This window comes from Parus major, chromosome 4, assembly GCF_001522545.3.
Source record: "Parus major isolate Abel chromosome 4, Parus_major1.1, whole genome shotgun sequence".
Taxonomy (NCBI): Eukaryota; Metazoa; Chordata; class Aves; order Passeriformes; family Paridae; genus Parus; species Parus major.
In genome coordinates this window covers 16,404,933-16,427,942 of record NC_031771.1, presented here as the reverse complement: position 1 = coordinate 16,427,942, position 23,010 = coordinate 16,404,933, and the positions used below count along the sequence as shown (strand labels likewise).

Sequence of the window (23,010 nt, the reverse complement as noted above, 5' to 3'; positions counted from 1 at the left end):
ATAGCTCCTGTCTGATTTACTAAACATCCTCCTCCCTTCAGCCCTGAGAGACTTGGTTGCTCACACAGTATTCACCAAGGCACAACAGCCTAACTCCCTTTTAAAAATACCATTCTATATCTCCATGACAGATTCAATCTTTCTCTTTTTCTTTCTGTCTATAAAGATCTAAAATAAAGCACATATGTGCATATAAGCACATGCATGTGTAAAATCTCCATAAAACTCTGTGGCAATCTTAATTATGGCATCCTGCTCTCTCAGCCCACAAGAAAGTATTTAAAACTGCAAAACAAAGACCTGAGAATACAATCTACCTTATTTATTTGCTTCAGTAAAATATTTCTGGATATAGGCCAATAGGTGAATGACAACACCACCAGAGCATGGAACAGATGATGGTTATAAAAAAGCTGATATAGACAAAAATAGCAGAAGCATCAATTGATTCAAAAGAAAAGGAAGGTAGTAAAAAAGTTCAAGGAATATACTCCCATTAAATAGTCCTTCACATCAGGGTCATTTTTGGCTCCTCACCATGAATAGTACATTTTTCAAGTAGGAAAGGGCTGACAATCGAGACCCAAGTCACACGCTGCCTCCAAAAATCATGAACATTGCAGGATTTCTCCCAGAACAAAGCTGCCAGCAATTAGCAACCAAAACGTGGAGAACTTTTTCACACAACAGTCATCTAACATAGGTTCTTGATATAGATCACTATTTGAATAAATTTTATTTCGTTACTGATCAGCTCTTACAAGTCTAATTTTTATGTACTTACTTCTGTGAGACAATGCTCACATTATATTCCAAAAACATAATATCTAAATTATATAAAGTAAACACTATAATGAGCAAATGTATAAGGCAATAAGAAATACTCCTGAGCATCTCTGGTATTAATGTTTAAACTCATGCTGTGTTTCTTAGTTATTTGAACATCCTAGACACAGTAACTTAAAACATGCCTGAGTTGCTCTTGTTAAGGTTTGAAACATCTTTGTGCTGATTTTGAATAAAGAACCAATTTTGGTAAGAAAATATACAGCAATAATCACATATTCAGAAAGTCAATAATTTCATTACATTTTCTTCTATGTGCAATTCTGGTCTATACTACTCCTGTAGTTGGGCTGGGGTTTTTTGCTTTGCTTATCAGCTTAATTTTCTTTTTTTTCCCTCCAGTTAATTAATTTATTGTATTCAATAACATAATATTTAAACATTTCTATACCAAACACTTCCCTGATTTTAATTTATGCACAAAGCCATCTTTAATGTCTAACCTCTAGGACATTTAAATTCAGTATCTTCTGCCCATCTTTATCAGAAGAGCAAACCACTGCACCATGACTGATAGAAATTGACATTGCATTCAGGTCCCCCCAGTAAGCAGAGATTTTCCTCAAATTGTTTTTGCAGTGATCTCAGTGACTGGGTAGAGGTGAGAGCAGTTTTAACAACTGACCTGGCCCACTGGGGTCCTGCAGAGCTCCTGGTGTCCGCTCACTATCACTTCTGCTGCTTTCAGCCTGGTTGCTGTGTATAACAGATTGCTTCTCTTGAGCTAGAAAAGGGAGAAAAAGGAAAGTAAAGGATGTGAATGAACCACAGAACATGATAATTGGGATGATTGCACAACATTTTTTTTTTCCTTATTCTGTACCAAAGCCTAATCATCCACAGTGACTCTTATCTGCTTCATGCAGTGTGGGACCACATTGCTGAAGATGTTGACTGGCTTTATAAAAGTCTTCTCAAGATTGGCAGGGGCTGGTGTTAATATTAAAATGTCAAAATTTGCTTTATAATGAAGAGAATTTTTAAATCCCCAGGGCTAAAATTGCTCCAGGAATACATTAGAACAACATAAAGCAGCAGTTCGAAGACAATATAGAGATTGTCAGCTGTAAAACTATGTAGGGATTTTTGATGGTTACAAAATTAACCAGGTTTGTTGAAACTGATTTTTGGGTTGTTTTTCCTTTGTTTGTTTGTTTTTTTTTAACAGATTACACAGATCTTCAACCACAGAAATCTTACTACTAAAAGCAATGGTGATATTACATTTTTGCAGCACCTAAGAAATAAAAAACAATTTCAAAACATAATCAAATTCTAAGTTCCAGCAAATAGCATCTGAGATTTATGACTGGCACACATATAAAAAAAATTCACAAAGGTGGCAATTTTGTAAGTCTTTTCTCTGGTGATGACAGATGGGATTAACTGTGCTTATTTTACATTTCAGCCCAAAAGATCTGAAAGCAATTTTCAAATAACTGGACTAACATTACTATTAATTTAATAACACAGCTGGGGAAACTGAGGTCTAGCAAGCTAAGTGCCTTCATTCACAAAAAGTAATGAACTGATGAGATAACTGGGAACTGAACTGAGATTTCCATATTCCTGACATACATTCTCTAGCCATCAGGCTTAATGTTGTTGTTTTCATCTAATTATTTTTTTTTAAAAAAAACAAAATATTTGCAAATTAGGTAACAAATTTTCTAGCGTACATTGATACAAATTTTTATATACTTGCTCAGTTCATGGAACATTTTGAAGTCAATGTTCCATGAGGAGCATATCTAAGGAATACCACTAATGAGATTACCAACCTCTAGTACAGTACAAGCAGAATAACTTGGGTATGGTGACATTATTTTACACCTCAAATATTAAAATCTAGTTTAGCCATAATGTGAGTTTCCAGGGAAACACATTAAAATGCTGAGTCAAAAAATTCCCTGTTCCACATTGCTCATTTGCAGATAAATAGACTACAATTAGGATAAAATAAGGTGTTTAAGTTCTAAATTAAGGGTGTTGTAAAAATTAGGATAGGAGCTCAGAGGAAATTATCATGTGGACCAATAGTTTGATAGAACCTTTTGAAATTGCCTGATAAGAAATACAAAATCCTTAAATGGTTGTAATTTCAACAGCTTCTGTTATCTTTCTGTGGCATGGCTATTGACAAAAGCTAAACTCTTGCAATCAGCCCAACTCATTACACAGGATTTCTCAGGTGGTCTTGTGATAATACAATCTATGACAAGGGAGTCGGTTACTTGCCTGTGAACAAGACCAGCTGATCAATGTCCTTTAATTCTTTCATTTACTGATCTTTCTGTTGCTCTAAATGCATTCACTGATATGGTTGGTTCTAAAGACATCACTTTTTTCTTTTTTTTTTTATAGATACTATCCACCTTATCTTTCATCCTCCCTAATAAATCAGTTGCCCCACATTCTAGAATACCCAAACCCTTACAGTTTTATTCACTCCTTAAGTTCCAAGGATACATATTCCCCCCCCCCAGTTCTTGTTTCACAAATGCTTTAAAATTGTTCAGGTAACATTATGGCTGTAAGACCAAGGACCTAGCATCTCTGTCAGAGCAAACCAGCCATAGAGCAAGCCCAAAGTGCACTGCACTGCCTCTGACAGCAGCAAAGACTGGAGCCAGTGATGTGCACATGCACAAACCTCACCCACAGACCATCACACATTGTATACTTATTAAATTTCCCAGCAGTACAGGAAAGGTACTCTGCAAGTAGCATTAGAAATTCAGGCTTTTCATTTGTGAAACATTCAGAGGAGTCACTGGCAATATAGCTTCTCCTACATCATTCTTCCAGCATGGCTCAGGCATTTTCCAAAGGAATCACTCCAAGACATCATATGGTGATTACATTTATGTGCCCCTTATTCTCACAGCTGAGATTTCCCATTGTAGATGCTGGATAACAGCAGGCGTGATGGGAGCACCAGACCAAAAACCTAATACACATACTCTGTAGGGTAGAAATAGCCATCAAATGAGTTACATTTGAGATCTTTTAAAAATTAGATATGTCATGATCAGTTTAAACCATAAAAAATAAAATATGAAATTTAAATTAGACAGCTAGACCCGCCTTAGAGGTGCCATTTGCAATAACAAAGCACCACAAACAGAAACAAAATCCTGAGCAATGAGTTCTTCCAGTTGTATCAGAAAAACAGGCAATGCATACAGAAATTTAACATTAGGTGTCTAACATCCAATATATTGGCCTAGATGTATAATTTATTGTCCCATGTATTTTTAAACACAGCACTCAAAATCACTTCAGAGAATATTAAAAAAAAATGGAGATTGGGTCTTTTTGACTCAATACATCTTTATTGAAGCAGGAGTGGCTGAAGGGTTTTTTCCCAGAGATGGGGTTAGGTAGTTTTCTGCCGTTCCCTGTGTTTCAAGGCCAATTGCCACCTTTTCTGTGAGCCTCTCACCGCACGGCCATCTGCTGGAGGAATGGCATCCCTGCCACGCCAGGGAATTCCGTGCTGCCAGCGCCTGGGGCAGAGACGGCTGCTGGCTCTGAACCGCATGGTTCAGTGTTCCGAATTGCACATGAGGGAACCGGGAGTTCATCACTACACACACGAAGTTAAAATAAAGCTGTGTTTAGTAAAAGTGACGTGTCATGGAGTCTGCAATTCAGAATTTAAGTGTGCTTCTGTTTTAGGGGTTCTGCTCCCAGTTAAGCATTTGATATTCCCAGGTCAAAATGATGATACTTTAATAGTTGAATTGTCCATATTGAGATGTCTCGTTAGACTTATAATAAATCATGTCTACATTTTTTCATTCTTATAAATTTTCTAATAAAATTGCATTGTCCATGTTGGAATAAGATCCACATCTTAGCCAATTTGGTCATGTGTTGCCACAGGGAGGGTAAGGTTAGAAACAGTGATCTGAACACATCACTTCCATCTCTCTCACTACTGCACTATCTCGAGGAGCATCTGTAACCAAGCAGTTACAACAGGGCTACCAAATAAGACTTTCAGATGTCTGGTAATAACTATCAGGTGGTGGTAAGTGGTTCCTCCTGCCTTGGCTATCAGACTGAAATCACTACATATGACTTCACTCTGTCTGAGAGAGAAGTTAAACGAGAAGGCATTTAAAATCAGCATTTGCTACAAACAACCCGCATCACACTAACAGTGCCTTTCCAGGATCTAAAGGATTGTCAGAACACCCCAGTTCCCATGGTACAGAAACTCTTCAGTAGCAGTTCTGTAGCTGAACAACAGAAAGGCCAAGTGGGAGGCTCAATGACTCAGGAGAGCCCCACTCAGCACTCTCAGTGTCTCTCCCCTGCTGTTGAAGAGCGCAGGAAGACAAGGCCATTGGGCTCCCAGCTGTTCAAGTTCATTAGCCGCCGTCCCTCCATGGGAATTGAATAATACAGGCAGGCTTGTGCTGGTGGTCTGCTCCTCATGGGAGGCAGGATTCCAGAAGCAAGGAAGAAAAGCTTCTCTGACATAACACCTTTCATCCCAATCTCTTTAAGCACTTCTACAAGCATTAATTAATTAAATATCCCAGTGCCCCTGTGAGATAAGTGTCATCTCAATTTTCTAGATGGGTAAACTTGGTTATGCAGATTATAAGTGGCTTCCCTGAGTTATTCAGCAAGCCAGAAGAGGTTTGAAAATACAACCCAGGAGATGTAACACTCGCTTCTATAACACTTCACAGCACTTTCCTTTATTCTTGTTTTTTACACAGATGCCACTACAAATTGAGTTATACAGGTTTTCTTCCTGGTCAATGTTTGCCTGTTATTTTGATGCAATTTCAATTTTAGCAGCTGTGACCTCTCCCCTTCAATGCTACCCTTTACATTTTTTTAATCTATTTTTGCTAATGTTTGCTTTTTTTCTGTAAGGAAACATATAAACCACTTGATCCATGCTTACTGGACAGCCCTGCTGACTGACTGTGCTCTGTTATATCTGTTGATATCTGGCTCCACACTCTGCTGTGCAGAGGAGAATTTTGTGCCTGCCAAGGTTCTGGCTCTTTGGCACTAAAATTTCCCTCCTGGATGTTAACAATAGTGATTTTTCTTCATTCCTCTACATTAATTTTTAATCACAGCCCTTTACTTTACCACTGCTGATTGAATTCCCTATCACATCTAATAGCCTCTCCTGCAATATTCATTCATTTAAAACCTGTATGCTGATGCCATATCTAATTTTTCAAGCACTGCTTGCTTAAGGCCAGCAGCAAGGAAATAGCTATTATACAGATGTAAAACTACAATATGATGCCACATTATGTTTGATCACCAGGGCAGAGGTAAAAGGTTCTTCTGTAAAGAAGTGCACAGTTATACAGGGATCATGTGTAAAACCTAGAAAAATTCAGTCACTGTTGAAATGAACAGCAAAAGAACCACAAAATTCAGAGAAGTAAAAAAAAAAAGTTGATACATTATTTTGTCACAAACAAAATATATTCTTAGAGCCTGAAACCAAAAGGCAAAAGAATAACAGTGCTGTAGAAGAATATTACAGCAAGTATTCAGTAGAGGACCTGGATTTTATATCCCCAGCACTGCAATACTTAATAACTAAAAGGTCAAAAGTAGTGACATACCAAATGCAAACTCCATATTTTAGCAAAATGAAATATGGCTGGAGAGGCATATTTTATGAGCTTTCTTTAGAGTGGAAGAGGGGAAAGGACATTTTTCTTAACTGTTCTGGAAATTCACATGGAGGGAAGAGTCAACACCCCAAAATATTTTTAATTACTGTGCATTTTTTCTGGTTTTAAATTAACAGAAAGCACTGCATTGGTTTTTGACAGAGCCATTTGCTCACAGATCAAACTTGCATTGTTTTCTTTTGCTGAAGTGAATAGCTCAGACTCTCACAATCCTACTCACCTTTGGGTTGGCAGTTTTGCCCACTGTACCCAGGACAGCACTTCCACTCCAGTGATGTCATTATTTTATGCTTGATCCTGTAAGCCTGGTGTGTTGTTGTCTGGGACCTGTGAAAAGAGAACAATTTAAATCTATTTTAGGTAACCAAAGAGGAGCTGTAAAATACCTGCATAACTACATTAAATTATCTCACTTTTCATATCTTTCCTTCCATTACTGCTTGAAATTCAAAGTGAATTCTAACCAGGGTTTGGGGTTTCACTAGAAAACACAGCATTCATATTGCAGCCTTCAGATTATCTGCATGGATTTTAAAGACATTTGATGCCTATTTAGATTTCTTCCCAGAATATCTTATTCAGGATTCAAATAAGGCAATATTAATTGTAATGTCTTCCATAAAAGAATGACTAAACTGAAAAGTGAGCCAAAAATACAATTGCCATATACTGCTTTTCTTTGAAATTGGTGGAAAAATGCATTCACAATAAATTTATGCCACATCAGCACACATTAAGGGAACAGTGGAAGCCTTCCCTTCTGATTATTTTAAACAAGATAATACAAACATTAATCCAATAAAGTGTGAAAAATTCCACTCTGGACTTCAGGGAAAGGAGGGCCTGGCTGTGCAATTGGGAGGCCTCTGTTATCACTTTTACAGCATGCAACTGCAGAGGCAGCAGCAATTTCATTTGTGTTCCAACAGATTCTGCATGTCCTGGCTACCCCATTGCTTCTCCTAGGTTTCTTAACGTCACAGAGAAGTCAGTTTAGAATGAATATGCTGCAGTAGGGCATACAGAATAAACTACAGCAAATCTCCTTGCCCTTTAAGATATTAAATACAAAAGTTCAAATAAAAATAATACCACATGCTACTACTAGTTACTAAACACTAACACAAAGAACACCTAAAATCTCGGAAGATATGATGATGAAACAGTTACTGAATTGTTTTGTACCCACAATCCTTGTATAAATCATTCCAGAAGAAGAGACAAATTTAAAGGCTGTCACACCAAAAAATATCTTCCCAATGCATTAAAAAATGCCACCATATTTTACACTCCAGTTAATGTTGTCACCCCTTCACAAGGGACGTAATATAATATATATTAAAATTCTCCTAGCAGCTGGCAGGAGCTTCACATATGTCCCCAGCCAGCTTTGGCTCTAAGAAATGGCTTTTTCAGCTGCAAGAACTCAATAAAGATTAAGGTGATCTGAATTCAAGAGAGGATTCAGTTATTTTGCTGTATGGATGGTCTTATAAAAACACCTTATTCTGCATTAGCATAATCCATTTCTAAAACTACTTATAAAAATGAAGTGTCCATGAAAGGAGTTAATCAGGAATAGGAATTTCAAAAATAATCCACATAAAAAAATCCATATAAATGAGTCTAATTTAGAAATTTATGTGGTAGAGCATTATTTATAGGAGCAGTACAAGGACCTGAAGTGATTGATTTAGGAAAAAAACTAAAACAAAATAACAAAACTGGTAACATTTCAACCACAGGGTCCACTCCACAGTTTTGCCATGTAGTCGACTGCATTCCAGAGTCACCAAACGCTAAGGACGCTCTATTCCCTGTTTCAACTCAAAGTTTTAAGCGTGTTCTGCCATACCATCTAGAGGACAATTCTCAGAACAGTCAAACTGACTTTTTAAAAGCCAGTTTAAATTTTAAAAATTTTTCAAGGGGAAAATACATTACAATCTCCATTTTGTTGGTGCCGTTTCAGTTTATCATTTTCCAAATTCATGCATTAAAATCTAATTTCACTTATGACTGAAATCTAACATTTGGAGAATACAATGAGGCACCCAAACCACAAAGGACAACCTGAATGTTTAACAGAGGTATTATTTACAAGTTCCATCCAGGCCAATTGCTTGTCTAGGTTCACTGCCTGACCAAAGCTGTGCCAGAAAGAAGCACTCAGCAGAGAGAAAGTAACAAAAATATTTACGCCTCTTAGGGGAAACCCTTTGCTTCAACAGAGCATAAGCTTGGAGTACTGCACAGAAATTATTTTCTTCCTTGCATGTGCTTTAAAGCTTTGTACTTGAGCACCTCTCTTTGACTCGAAGACTTTGAACTGACTGGAGGGTGCCAGAGTGAGGGCATGTTCCCTCTTGTTTCCCTTTTAAAGTTATATTCACATTTATGGTGTATTTGGTTGTAATTAAAGTACTTGAAAGTACTCTTTCTTCCCAGTTCTCCATACCTCTGAGCACAGGATCCAATTTGCCAAGTGCAAGGCTTTGCTCTGCCTGATGAGAAGGTTTCCAGGTTGTCCACCACAACTGTAGGTATGAGTCTGGTATGGACATAAGCACACCAGTTTCTGTAGAACAGAGAAGGTAAAATGATTCAAAGTACAAATAACATTTTCCACCATATGATGATATATGATACTTGATTGTGAAAGTTAAACCCATAATTTACAAATAGGAGTAAGTTACAAAAATTAAATTTGTTTCACTCAAACTGCCGATGACATCTTGGGCAATTACTTAGTCTTTGTGCTTCAGCAAAGAAAACATATAATCATTTCTCCATCTCTACACACATTCATGCTGCAAATCTAAATTTTAATTTGTAAACATCAGTGGAGCTCCAAGAACAAAGAAGTTCTTCTAGACTGCAGTAATGACAGGTCTTAAAATACACCTACATTTCAGACTACAGAAACTGTTTATCCAGAATTCAAAGGATTGTTCATTGAGGTTTTTAGTCACCCGCAGCCTTTACTTTATGGACAGCTATTCTGGTGTTTCTCCCTTTCCTCAGCAGCACTTTGAGTACAGTATTGTTTTCCAGTGCACTGTGGTCAAAGACACACAGAGCAAACACATGGCTCCACACCTCCCTGGTACCTCTGGATGCCCATCCAGAGGAGGCAGTCACATAAAAAAACAAACTCTAGATCACTGCAGCACAGGGGACCAGAGCTGGTGTGTGCAAGTGCAGGCTTGCTGGGTTTTTTTGAAAATGTTTTTAAGGAGGTTGAAAGCCAATGCAAACTGTTAAATCAGATTTTGAAACTTGGCTACAGTAGAGAATAGAATTAAGTCAGAGTTATAATGTGAAAAATGGCTCAGGACAGATTTGTAGTGGGAAATTATGCCACAGAGATATATTGGTATTCCTTGAATCAGAAGCAAGTAGATAAATTTGTGATTTTCAGAGGCTTTTAACAAGGTCACTCACCAAAAGATATTGGGGGTGGAAGCAATCTATTACATAGTAAGAAGACAGATCCTATTATAAATAAATAAGGCATTAAATCAGAGAGATGAAAGACTAGTTTGCTTTTTCAAGAAGCAGTTTATCAACACAATCCCACATTCATCTGTAATAGGCACTATATTCATTAACTAGAGGAAGCAAATAAATAGGGGGATGGCAGGGCTTATACAGAATTTTACAAAATCATTTTGTCCAGTAAAAAAGCTGAAGTTGAAGAATTGCAGAAGTCTCGTGATACTGAATTTCCAACTGTGTGTCAGAAAATAATCTTGTAATGCAGAATCAGTCACAAAGACAGGCTGACAGAGATAATATCACTACATAGCTTTCATCAGGGAAAAAAATTTGAGTAATTGTTAATGGCTCTCTGAATAGGCCAATTTATTGGTTTGCCTTCACTAAGCTAGGTAATCAAATACTATAAATTATTAGGGAAGAACTAAAGAAAAAACAGGAATCACCACTGTTTCAGTACATCAGCTCTTTGTTGCTGTATATGAGTTTATAAACTGCTGGAGCAGAGAATTAAGGTTTCATCCTACATTCTAAAGAGAGGTGGGAAAAAAGACAAATAGAAGAGCAGGCAAGATACGAAGTCATGACATTAATTATTCAGTTGGTCGTTATGATAAATGGATATCAAAACAAAACTGATTTAAATCAAAGAAGACAAAAATGAAGGGTCTAGCAGCATTTCCATAGCTTAGATTGTGCTGAATTTGGAAGACAAAAGGGTTTTAAAAAGCAGTAGTACTATTTAATGAAAAAAGCATGCCATTAGGGTATTATCAGTTTGGTTTTTGTAACAATCACTGAATTGTAACAATAACCTTTGTCTCAGGAAGTCTTCCAGCTGCAGACTGGAAGGCATCCTGAAGTATTACTGTGTTTCTGCTGGTGGAACAAATGTTTAATTGGACTAGTGCTGACTTTTTTCTTTCATCTTTAACTTAGTACAGCCTTTCTCAGGATCATGCAATTCCCTTGAGCATGCTGAAACATATTTAATTTTTGACTTGGCAAGTTAGTGACTAGACATTCTTTCAGTTGTAGGATTTGTGGAGTTGCAAGGACTTCCAAACAGTATTTGCATATGAGAACTTAAAGTTCATCTTTGTGTTTTTCTGCTAACATTTTCTTCCAGTTGTAGTAGTTCTGTTCATGTTTCATGATCCAGTAAGGGAATATATATATTTACTCCAGTCATATTCTATGACATAGAAGTCATATCTTGCTATGGGCTCCTTAGAGTGGAAATCAAAATACAATTAAGACCAGATTAGTTCCACTTACTTAAGTGGCATTAGTACAGATTTACAGTGCTTCAAACATGAACAACAGCACAAAACAGCATCAGCATCTATCCTTAAGTGATGGTTTTTGTCTACTGAGATCCTACCAGTGTATGCACATTATGTGTATGCTCAATAGTCCTGAATTCTCAGGAATCCTAAGAAAAAAGCAGGATAAGCCAGAAATATGTTAAAACTAACAGATTATCTCTACTGCCAATATTGCAGCACTCCCTTTCACAACACACATTGTTTATTTGAGGAATAATGTGCCTCATATAAAATGGGCTCTTATTGAGTGCCTTTGATCTGATTTTGCTCACTCACTCTCCACTTGCGTGAGAGTTTTCATTAAGATAGTATTTCTTCTTAATTAGGTATAAAAAGGCTGTGCTTTTTTTGATGTTTCCTTTACGTTCTCACTCCTTTAGTTACTGCCTTTTATCTGTGCGTATTAATTAAAGACTGCATGAATATTTGCTAAAAGTTGAATGTAGCTATCAAGCACGAACATACAGATTAGATACTTTGCTCACTTTCTCTGGGGAAGTCAGGAGCAACTATATACAAGTTTGAGACACATAAATTTGGCAAAAACAAGAGGAAATTTAAGTCTTTCAAGTTTTGCAGAGGAATAATGAAGTTACTTACCCACCCTTCCGGGTGGGGCATGTGGGTCCTTTACAGTCTCCTGTATCACAGAGAGTGGCAGTAGTAACTAAGGCATAGTGATATTTGAGTTAAACAGCAGCAGCAGTAAGCCAGAGACAGAGTTTATAGCTGCATCTCTTCCAGCACACCTCTGCAGCAGCAAGGGAGGACAGGCATCCTCTCTCACCAAGAGATCAACAGGAGCCAGACTCAGAGGGGACTTGGTGCCCTTGGAAGCACTGCCAAGAAAACAGCTCTTCCAGGGGGCTTCCTCACTGAGCATCAGGGAGCACAAGAGTGGGGTTTCTTCCTAAGGGAAGGGTCAGTCACACAAGCCAGGCACTGACCTCACCAGCAGCAGAGCTAGCACAGCAACAGGAACCTGCAGGCAGCAGTGGGGTGGCAGGAACAGGTCAATGAGCAGCCCAGCAGGAACCAAGTAAGAAGCCAGGTCCAAGAGGACTGCTAGAGCCAAGCATCCTCATAAGGAAAATAACATGAGCTCAAGCCCGGGTTTAAGTGGACTGCCAGGCCAGGTGGAGGCTACAAGTGGGGTTGCTTAGGACCATCAAAGCTTGTTATCCTGCTCTGTACAGGCATGAAAGCTCTTCCTTTTCACAGATGTGGGGAGGGTTCTGCAAATTCATACCCAAGATTAAAAACTGTTTTTTTATCCTCAGAATTGCAGCACAGAGATTAAAAAAAAAATCTCTCAGCATATGAATGGGATACTAAATATTTCTTAACAGATGCAGGAAGTGATTCTGGGCCAGACCGACACTGATCTATTCAGGAGGAGCTCTGACTAAGCATGGGGATTTGCTTATGATTTAAACTAAGTATAGAGAATGTAAACATCTAAATTCCTAAATAATTCTCAGCAATTAAGTGATGGCATATAAAGTCTGCTCAGAAAACCTCTGAAGCAATAATGCCATCTCTAGCTGTTATGCAGTAGCACATGTGCTTTCCTGTTGCACATTAGCTCTCTAGGAAGTGAGGAACTAATGCTTTGGGCAGCTGGGTGCTAAGCATCCCACCTTGGAAAATAAGTTAAATGTAGGGGTCAGATTTTAAAATCTGCTCCACAGTGTGGCAGGTGAGGTTAGGGACCTGGGCCTGTGGCTCCCTAGCCTGCACTTTACCCTTGCATGCAGATCTGACAGCTCACTAGAGAAAGGGATTTTAAGCAGAAGACATACAACAATATTGTCATTGATAACCTATTCTGCTGTGCACATGCTTGGGGTATGCATTCTAGTAACTGAGAGCCATTTTACACCTGAGCTAATGTGATCGATGAAAAGATAAAAGAATGAAAACAGGCATTAAAAAAAAATTGCAAAAGACATGAAAGCACTGGAATATAGATTTCAGTTAAGAAAATAAACAACCCTACCCCCCCCCCCAAACCTTTAAAAAATTCACACTCTTGTTATTATTATTATTATTATTATTAGTAGTAGTAGTAGTAGTAGTAGTAGTACTATTATTAAGGGTGCCTAGCTTTGAGGAACAGCTATTGGAACTTGTCCATTTGGAGATGCCTTCAAAACGCAAAAATGTTACAGTACACCCCAAATGTTAAGGGTAATTCTTGTTTTTTAAAGACAGTTTCAGCCTCTGGTCTCTATCAAAACTGTAACAAACCTGAGCAGATTGTTTCCATTTAAAATATTTAACTCATTCTTAATGTACATGAGTGTGATGTCTGAAGCTGTGGTTCTCACAGCCCAGCAATCTTTGATCAGGCTAAATTGGAGGAAATATTCACAGCAAAAGAGCCCCTGGTGTGATTCGTAATTAGGTTTATGCTACCAATGAAATAAGCTCATTTAGAGACGTTAAGAATGTAAATATAATTTTGGAATCAAATTGTCTGAAAAAATGTAGATTTGGAAATAGAAGATGAAGCGTGGCGGAAGAACTATGACAGGCTGTGTTAATGCAAAGGCAGAACAGAAGACAACTGATTTGCATAACAGGACTTTAAACCTGAAAATCCTCTTTACCCTCCCTGGAATAATTTATTCCAGATCATCAACACAGGCTTCTAACATGCAGATTTTGATGAGAGCTGGAGGAGCCTAGTGTCTCTTTCGCATTGAGCCTGATTTCAATCAGGAAAGCTGTATTTAAAAACAAAACAAAATCCTCATAACACATAACAGAAATCCAGCCTGGAAAGAGCGGTGCAAGTCCCCAGCTGGCATAAAGCCCAAATGACAGGTTTCATCCTCCTCTTGCACGTCTCGGCCAGGAACCTGCACTGATGGCAGTGTGTGGGAGAGCCGTCAGGCCTTTGAAGCAGCCTCCTTGATGTGGTATTTGCTGCCGTATTTTCAGCTTAAATCAAATTATTTCTAGCCCAGCTCTGCACTCAGCGGGGTGCGCCTGCACCCAAACGTGCCATCCCACCGTGAGGGCTGAGGAAGCAGGGCACGGTAGCAAGAGCAGCGTTTGCTTCTGCTGGAACCTGTGAGCACGCCTGTCTGCTCGGCAGCCAGAGCCCCCTGGGCCCAGCGGGCACGGACCCACCAGTGACACCCAGACGCTGCCTTTAAGCCTCTCTTTAGCTTTTGGGACCCCTGCCTCCTGGCTCGGGGGACACTCGAGAGCTCTCGAAGCCGCCTTTGCGCTGTCAAAGCCCCTCCCGTCAGCGCTCAGCCGGGCCCAGGCCGGGCCTGGCCCGCCGGCAGTGCCGGGCTCGGCTGGCAGGTGGCGGCCGCAGCCCGCGGAGGGGCCGGCGCTGGGGAACCCGGTGCTGCTGAAAAGCGAATTACAACCCGCTCCGGTTCTTCCAGGGTCCCTGCAGCCCCCCTTCCACAGCACGTTTCCTTTGTAAAATGTCCCCTGTGTTCATTGCCGAGGAAAAAAAAACAAACCTCGCAGAAGGTGTCGGCAACGCCTGTACGTGATTGCTTCCTCTGGCTGGTAAGCACAGATCCTTGTAAGTGGTCCTAGAGCCACCCCACGGGAACACCAATGCTAGTCGGACCACAAAAGGTACAGAATCAGCTCTGGCCCCTTCATATCGTATCTGAAAATGACTGATTTTTGTCTGTGAGTAAATTAGATTACCCGTCTTTTAATAGAAATGCTATTGAATCAGCCCAGCTGAACATCACTGAATCATGAAAATGAGATTACTGTGTTGTTGATGGAATACAAAAGGACTCAGAGCTGGGGCTCTTGTCAAAGTCAATGCCCAGCTTGGTGGTTGTGCCTCATTTATGTTGCATGCAGCTTATTTGTATTTCACAGCATAGTTACTGAGTTACTCATCTTGATTCTACAACAGTTTTAATTTTATATTATCCTTCACATCTGAGCAAAGGGGATGTAGAAAGATGCTACAAGCATCTAGAGTCACGAGATGCTGTCTTTTCAATCTGCTTTAAACAACCTGCCAAGTTTGGATGAGGAGAGATAATGTTGACTGACACAGTGTAAACACTCAGATTATAAGGATAGCAAGCACCCTCACAAGGTTCTTTTTTGCTATTGCATGGGAGACTGGTTTTAGCAACTTCCTTTGAATTCCACTAGGTGACCGCAGAGACTTCTCACTGTGCTATGGTAAAGTCTATATCTTTAAGTGAATGTCGGTCATCTTTCAAAAAGATAAGCTTTATTTCAAAGAGAAATTATAAGCTTGAACCAAAGCTAGTTAATTCTTTAGGTTCACTGCCCAACTTCCTTTGCTCTGAAATGTATGAATCTCAGCTGCAATAAAAATTCAGTACTCACTAGGGACTGGCCATAAACAAATCAAATTGGAAAATGTGTTTTACGAGCTGGCTGGAATGGAAGAAATGAAAAGGTGTATGTGACATGTAATATAAAATATTGTGACATGTAATATAAAACAGTAAGTAAAAATATGTCATAGGATATGTTTTTACCCCTGAGAAACAGCTGACTTGTTGACACTGACTGGAGCAATAGGTGTCACAGATTTGTTTAATGTTTTTTTTTTCAGGACTCAGTGTCCTGACATTTTGTCCTGTCTATTACAAAACACAAATTCTGCTCCCATCATTCATTTCCTTTTTTTTGTATTGCAGTGCTGAAGCCTTGGACTGCAAACAGCTTCTTTGTTTCATCTGAATTTGTATTTACTGTTTGTCCTCCCTAGTGCTGCAAAAATTAATTCACAATCTCCATTTATCTTGCACTTCACCAATATGTTTTAGCATTTAAAGTGTTCTCTAGTTGCAAATAAGATCACCTCTTTGATACATAATTTTCCACTCCGTGATCAGAGCCCTTTAACACAATCAAACTTTTCCAGATAGAATTTAGACTTTGGAGAAGATATCTATTAATCTCAAATCTGTAAGAATTATCCAGTAAAGCACATCTGAAAATGCCGACAAACTGCTCTTTAAAAAGGTCTGAATTCTGCCTTTTTACTTCTGGAATATAAATTTCTTTTCCATCTTCTAATCAACCCAGAGTACAAAATTCATTAAGGAAGTTCTGGTTTAGTTTACTGTCAGTGCTTTTCAGGTAACCTTAAATGGTATTTGTTTTCACTGCTTTTTTAGTGCTTTTGTGATCTACAGAAAAGGAGATTTCAGTATGTCAGTGATGGCTTCTCTACTTTAAGACATACTGACAACTCAAAAAAAAAACCTTTGTAAGTGACAAAATTAAAATATAAAAATTAACATCCATTACAGTTTCAGGTGGAATTTGTCCTTGTTTGTAGTGTTGTTTTGGGCTGCTTCTCTTTTCTTGCTTCCCTTCATTAAATGATTAAAAGCCTTGACAGTTTATTTGTATCTGAATTGCCACTTAATCATACAGATACATATCTTTATGCTGTCAACTGTCTGATCTTATGGGCCTCTTGAACAGAAAGGATCTGAGCCAAAGTCCATGAAATTCAAGGTGATTTTTTTCCACAGGCTTTTCCTCATGACCAATGGTGTTGCTTACCAGGAATGTGATGCAGAATAGATGCTCTGTATCAGATTTGGCAGGAAAATTGACATTTGAAATACTTGCATTCTCTATCTGGCAACACAGATAAAGCCTTTGGAAAACATATGGGACACCTTGTTGCTGTCCTCTCCTTGCCAAATCTATTCTAGAATTAGGGTCAGTTCTCTAAAATGTTAATTATATTCAGATTTGTAAGAATGCCTATTTTCTGTGCATACCTGAGCAGATGTTTAAATGAAATACCACAAAGAGTTGACTATTTGCAGTGGCTAGGAGGTAAATCCTAACACTGTGTCTGGTTTGGCACAGTAATCCTGAACTATTCAGAAAGGTGAAGGGACGCTGCAGGGATGGAAAACAGTCTTTTCCTAATCCTTGCTGTTCCTATGGCAGATGAAACAAAGAACAAGAGCGAGATAAGCTTGGGCATTAATGCAATAGTTAGTGTAATTAGACAAACAGAAACTTTCCTTACCATCCTGAAAATGACCTCAGAAATCATCTGTATAGTGGTGCCTTATCTGATCACAGAGAAACTGTGGGACTCTGAGGAAGCTAAGTATTTTGCGAGTGTTTCAAAAACAACTTTGGTGAAGAAGTGATATTTCTTTTTTTGAGGTGCTGTGTTTCCTGCTGAAAACAGTCTGTCATGACTCTATCAGCAATCATTGCTTTGGGACTGCTATGGGAGTAACACTGAGCATGTGTAGGAAAATTGGATTGTGGGCTTACAGCTGAGCATCAGAAATCTATTCAAAGTGCTGCTGGATGAGAGCGACTTATTGCAACCACCTTCTGCATAGCTGTAGTACAACATTCTGGGGAAAAATATTGTCAAACACACCCTGACACAGCCACCAAGGCAACTTCAGGCCTGTGTAAAATCTTCTTCCTTCGAGGTCACAGTGAATATACCTAGAGAGGCAGAAACCTAAGCCATGTGTGACTGTATTTTTTGTAAATGCACACTGATGCAAAATCTTAGGAAATTGATTCAAGAATTGTTCTCTCTGCTCCATTAAAAAGTGACATGATGAAAAGAGACTGTGAACCTTACATTAAGTAGGCAGTTAAATCAGGTTTCTATGTGTCTCATGTATCTGAACCGTCTGCTGATCTTAACCATTCATTTTAATTTGTCAGTACACTAGATTTCTACCAAGCTGATACAGGCAAAAGCAATTTCCAGGGAGAAATGCAGACGTCTGGTCGTGAGAATGAAATATTTCAGCACTCCTATCACATGTGACAGCTAAGCAAATCTGTCCCTGATGCTGACTCTATTAAACCCTTCTGTGTTTAGTAATAAAATACTGTCACCTCACCACTACCCAAGGTAATGGTAGAGGAAGTCAATAAAAACCCTCAGTGGCTTCAAGATAACTGGGAAAGGTGTAATGCACACATAATAAGAGAAAAGAGTAATGTAGGGCCACTCAGCAATGTGGGGATATTGTGCTTAATTTACAGCCTGAATGAAGGTCTCATGTATTCAGGAGCTTCCTTGGATAGTAATTAATAAAATCAGGTTCAGAATGAAAAGATGAGTGTGCTGGTCTCAGGACTCCACCTGAGACTCCATTGCACCACTGCTGTTTAAGCTGCTTTACACAGTCAAATATTGCAACTGTCTCCCTCCACAGGCTGAAAAACAAGTATATCATATAAACTCAGTTGAAAAGAATGTATCATGAATTTTTTTCTTTTACACCAAATTGACACTCAGATTTATGTCACTGAATTTTGGAGAAATTCTCTCACTCTAGGTTTCCATTATTTCTTTATTCATTGATATGGATTTCACAAAACTTTGAAGATAGGTAGAAATAGAAAAGTAAGGAAAAAAAAGCATTTTTTATAGAGAAATTAAGTTTCACATTTCAGAATATAAGTCAAATTCATTCCTAGGAGTGAAGAAATTAATTTTCCTTTAGCTCAGACCATTCCAGATGTGCTTCCTATGAAGCACATATCCTCATGAAAGCTTGGGTGCAGACTCTGCCTGAAGCAGGGATACCTCACCACAGAAAACATTCTTCTTCTTAACTGGTTGGAGAGCAGACAGTGACAAATTGTGTTCTTTTGTACCTATTCTAAGGTTAATTGTAAAATTGTTACAATGTGAAGGAACAGGATTTAATTGCATTTCTGTGCCAGTGAAGAATAAGGAAGAGATTAATTTTTTTAGAGAAAAGGATGTGTCTGATATTTAGCCCTTGTAATACCACATCAGGATGTGATAGAGAGGTTCAAAGCCTAACCTAGTTCTAGAGTACATGTGATAAGATATGGGTGCATAATATTGTCCTCACATAACCTAGGGTAGCAGTAGTAAGGGAATCATCTTCGTGATTAAGCCATTAAGGCACATGGCCTCCTTCAGAAAGTAGTATTTGGCCAATTAAGTTTGTACAATGGATGCATAATGTACCTTGTGGATAATCTGACAGCCTTGCAGACTCTCTTACAAAGTGTATGCACTGGTATTTTTTAAATTAGAAATATGTTCAAAAATAAATGTTCGCTCTTGTCTGTTTTCCTTCCTCTTGTCTCTTACAGATCTCTATTGTTCCTTCTGTATGGAGCCTCCTAACATCAGCATCTCTGCACATATGTGAGCACAATGGGTTGCCATAAAGGATTACAGAGTCATGCAGTTCCTACAAGGTCACTCAAAAATTCAGGTTGGAGTACAGACTATAACCAAAGAGGTTGTCTAATTCAAAGTAAATTCAAAAGGCAAATCATTCTTCCAAATTTCCTCAGAGACAGTACACTTTACAGCTGCGGAATCTGCTATTGAATCATGCTGTGCTCAGGCTTCAAATGAATAAAACCTTGAAGAGAGCTGTGTCTTTAATGGAATTCTTACAGTATCTTTTTCACTTTATTTGTGATAAATATCTAAAAAAAAAAAAAATTATATGGTACAAATTATTTAGGGTGTAGTCAATGGCACCTACACTTAATAAATAAAAATTTTTGTCTTCTTATGCATATTTTCTCAGCAGTAGCTTTTCAGGTGTTTCACAGCAGTGATTGGTAACAGTGAGCACCCTAGGTATTTTCTCATGTCTTTGCTGAAAAAGAAAAATTATTCACAAGCAAGTTTATTATTCATCCAGGTCTAATCCATAAGGAAAGGAAGATGGAACAGCAAAGTCACTTAAGTCATGGTCCAGCTCATGGCAAAAGTGTGAGGAAAGTTCAAAACAGCACATCTAATTGTAAAAACACTCATACACTGTGGGAAGACAAACTTTGCAGCACAAGAATCTTGCTGTGAAAAGGACTGAGCCACACCTAAAACTGTAGATATTTACTAGAGAGGGAGAGGTATGTAGCTCAGCAGCTTGAGCAAGAGAGTGGGGATTCAGTGTTGGATTTTATGCTGGGGTTTCATGCTGCTACACATTCCTGTAGATTTGATATGCAATCCTGGCTTTATTGCTAACTGGCTCAGTGGACTCCCAATATGCATGTTGCACAGCAGGTTGATCCTTGACCACTCATGAAATTTGGTGCTGGCAAATACAAGATTTGCTTCTTTTGCCTCTCTGCAGTTGCAACCATGTATCATTATGATAAAATAAGTGACCATCTTCACCAGAGACTTTTTGCTATTTGTATTTATATCTCATGTAAAAAGCAGAACTCTGCTAATTCACAGAGTTTGCTGAAGATTAATTTAATTGGAATACTGCTCTTGAAGAAAGCCGTGAAAGTTAAAGACCAAGGTTATCATGTATTAGGATTTATTTCAGTAGAGATTTAGCTATCAGCGCCCATGTAAAAAGAGACTCCATTTAACTCAGGTGAACTCAGACACTCTGTCAAACCCTGTGGTAATGTGGTATAAGGGGTGACTTTCTGAACTTTAGGAGCATGCTGCAAAAGCTGTCTGGGAAACACAGCTCCTTTACTGGGCTCTCTCTTCCAAGCAGAGCCAAAGGACTCCTTTACTTTGGGTCCTTATGCATTCTTTCCCTTATGAATCACCCAAAACATGCTCAGGTTAATGGGAATCTTTTCTTTCACTTGAAGGAACATTAACTCCCAGCCAAACAAAGCAAGATAATTGTAGGAGTGATGATTTATTCTCCTTTCCAGGAATTTGTATGCTACCATATGGGAAAGTACTATCATAAGAATAAATGTATATTCTGAAAGCCCACTCTCCATAAATACTATGGAAAACAACCAACCCTTTGTGTCTTTCATTTATTACCAGAATCTGATTATATATCAGCAATTAAGTGAAACTTGCAATATCTGCAAAGTCAGTGTTAATATCCCCATTGAGAACTGAATACATTTGGGAAAAAAGAAAAGAATTGAGCGTTCCAGAACTATAAAACTAGACAGTGCAGTTTGATATACTCTTTTATGCACAGCTATTGTGTATTGTTATAGAGCTCTGAATGCACGTTCACCTACAACATCACTATGCATAAGTATGTAGTATAATTATTTTCATAAGTAGTATAATCCTAAGAATAGGATGTTTCAAATTGTCAGACATTGATGCATTTTGTACATTTAATTGCTTCTATTTTCGATTTACTGGAGAAGTTTACAAACACAATATTTTTTAATGGGTTTAAAATAAAATAGTGCATTTGCAATTTCTTTGCAAAAGAAGGAAGAAAAAAAAAATCAACAGCAGTCTACTGTGCATAAAACTGGGGGCCATCTATTGTAGTCCTTTCCTACCCATATATGATAATGACTTCCCTGTTGATTTTGAGATAACCACCCTAAGGAATAAAACATTGCTGCATTTACTCTGTTAGAAATGTTACCATGGTAAGCCTGAGTAAATGCTGCCAGTTTGGTCCCTCGCTTGTTTTAGATGGTCTTTTTTAAGGTCAAAAAATAATTGTATTGAAATTGCTAGGACCTTTTCCATTTATGTCACTGGAAACAGGAAAATAAGCAGTACATAGGAGACAAGAAAAAATATGTAGCTTACTTTCCCTTGGTAGTTTCAAAGCTGGATGCTTTGGAGTTGGCATCCTGCTGGCCCCTGATGATGCCGGTGCTGCGAGAGGATTGCTTGGCAGATCTGTTCCCTGTAGCTGTATCCAGGCTTGTAGTGACTCCTTTCTGGAGAAGGATCTCTCTAGCAGTGCTTTGTAGAGTTGTCCCTTTGCTGAAAGATGAGCTTCCCATCTTGTCTCTGCCAGAGTCACCTTCACTGTGTCCATTTGATTGACTTGCAGAGGTAGATATTGTAGGGCTGGAAGTTTTCTTTACTGTTGTCATTCCCAGTGTCTCGCCTGCAGATGCAAAAGGAGGTTCCTGTGAGGAACTTGCTTTGGCAGCTTGGATTTCAGAATGAGGTGAACTCCTAATTGTGGTGAAAGATGGAGTTGAGTCTGAATGATGTGTCTGGGTTTCATCGCCTTGTCCTGTGGTCCAGAGTTTTCCTAGAGTGTTAAATCCAGTGCTGCCCCTGTGTAAGTACAATAGGAGCAGCAAGAAAATTATCTCTTTCATTCTGATGGTTTTTAAATGCTACAAGTTATCTCACATTTATTTCCTAAACAAGAAATCCTGTAGTTTCTCCCTCCTCCTGGGCTGCTGCTCAGATAATGAGCCTACCCAGAGGATGCCCTGACAGGCTTTATTTCTGTAGAAAGGAAACAGGTTTTGGTGTTTCAAAACTGACTGAGGAAGCCTGGCTTCCTGTTTCTGTGGATCCCTCTGCAACCTGTGACCCCTTGGAGAGCAGGACCCTGGCAGCCTATGTGGGAGGGAAAAAAAGAAGTCCACAGAAGGCACAGGATAAAGATTAATGGTGTGATAGAAATGTGGAAAAATACGTACTGTGAAGCAATCCTGAGGGATAAAGCCTGAAATTATTAGCTAATTTTCCTTTCACATGTACATGGACAGACAAGTGACTTATCACATGTGCCCTTTGGATGGGTCAAACTTATGACCTTGTTATTGGCAAAACTGGTGTGCTACACAAAGCTCAACATTTGCTGTGTCTTCTCTTTTTTCTCTGAACATTTAAACACACTCTGCTAACAGTGCAGAGATAAGGAAGAGATTCACACTGTATCCACCACTAATCTCTATGCCTGGAGATATTCAAA

The 23,010-nt window shown here is 38.7% G+C and overlaps 1 protein-coding gene across 1 annotated transcript in view; it reads right to left on the bottom strand.

Annotated features, from left to right (window-relative positions):
* MMRN1 (multimerin 1) overlaps positions 1-22,486 on the bottom strand; it is a 40,202-nt gene extending 17,716 nt beyond the window's left edge. Inside the window, exons 1-4 of the mRNA XM_015623574.2 lie at positions 21,879-22,486; positions 8,989-9,108; positions 6,751-6,857; positions 1,472-1,570 (exon numbers count right to left, since the gene is read on the bottom strand). Of these exons, the coding sequence (XP_015479060.1) occupies positions 1,472-1,570; positions 6,751-6,857; positions 8,989-9,108; positions 21,879-22,405 (853 nt within the window). The 5' untranslated portion in view covers positions 22,406-22,486. The remainder of the gene's footprint in view (positions 1-1,471; positions 1,571-6,750; positions 6,858-8,988; positions 9,109-21,878) is intronic.
* Between the last annotated feature and the right edge of the window lie 524 nt (positions 22,487-23,010).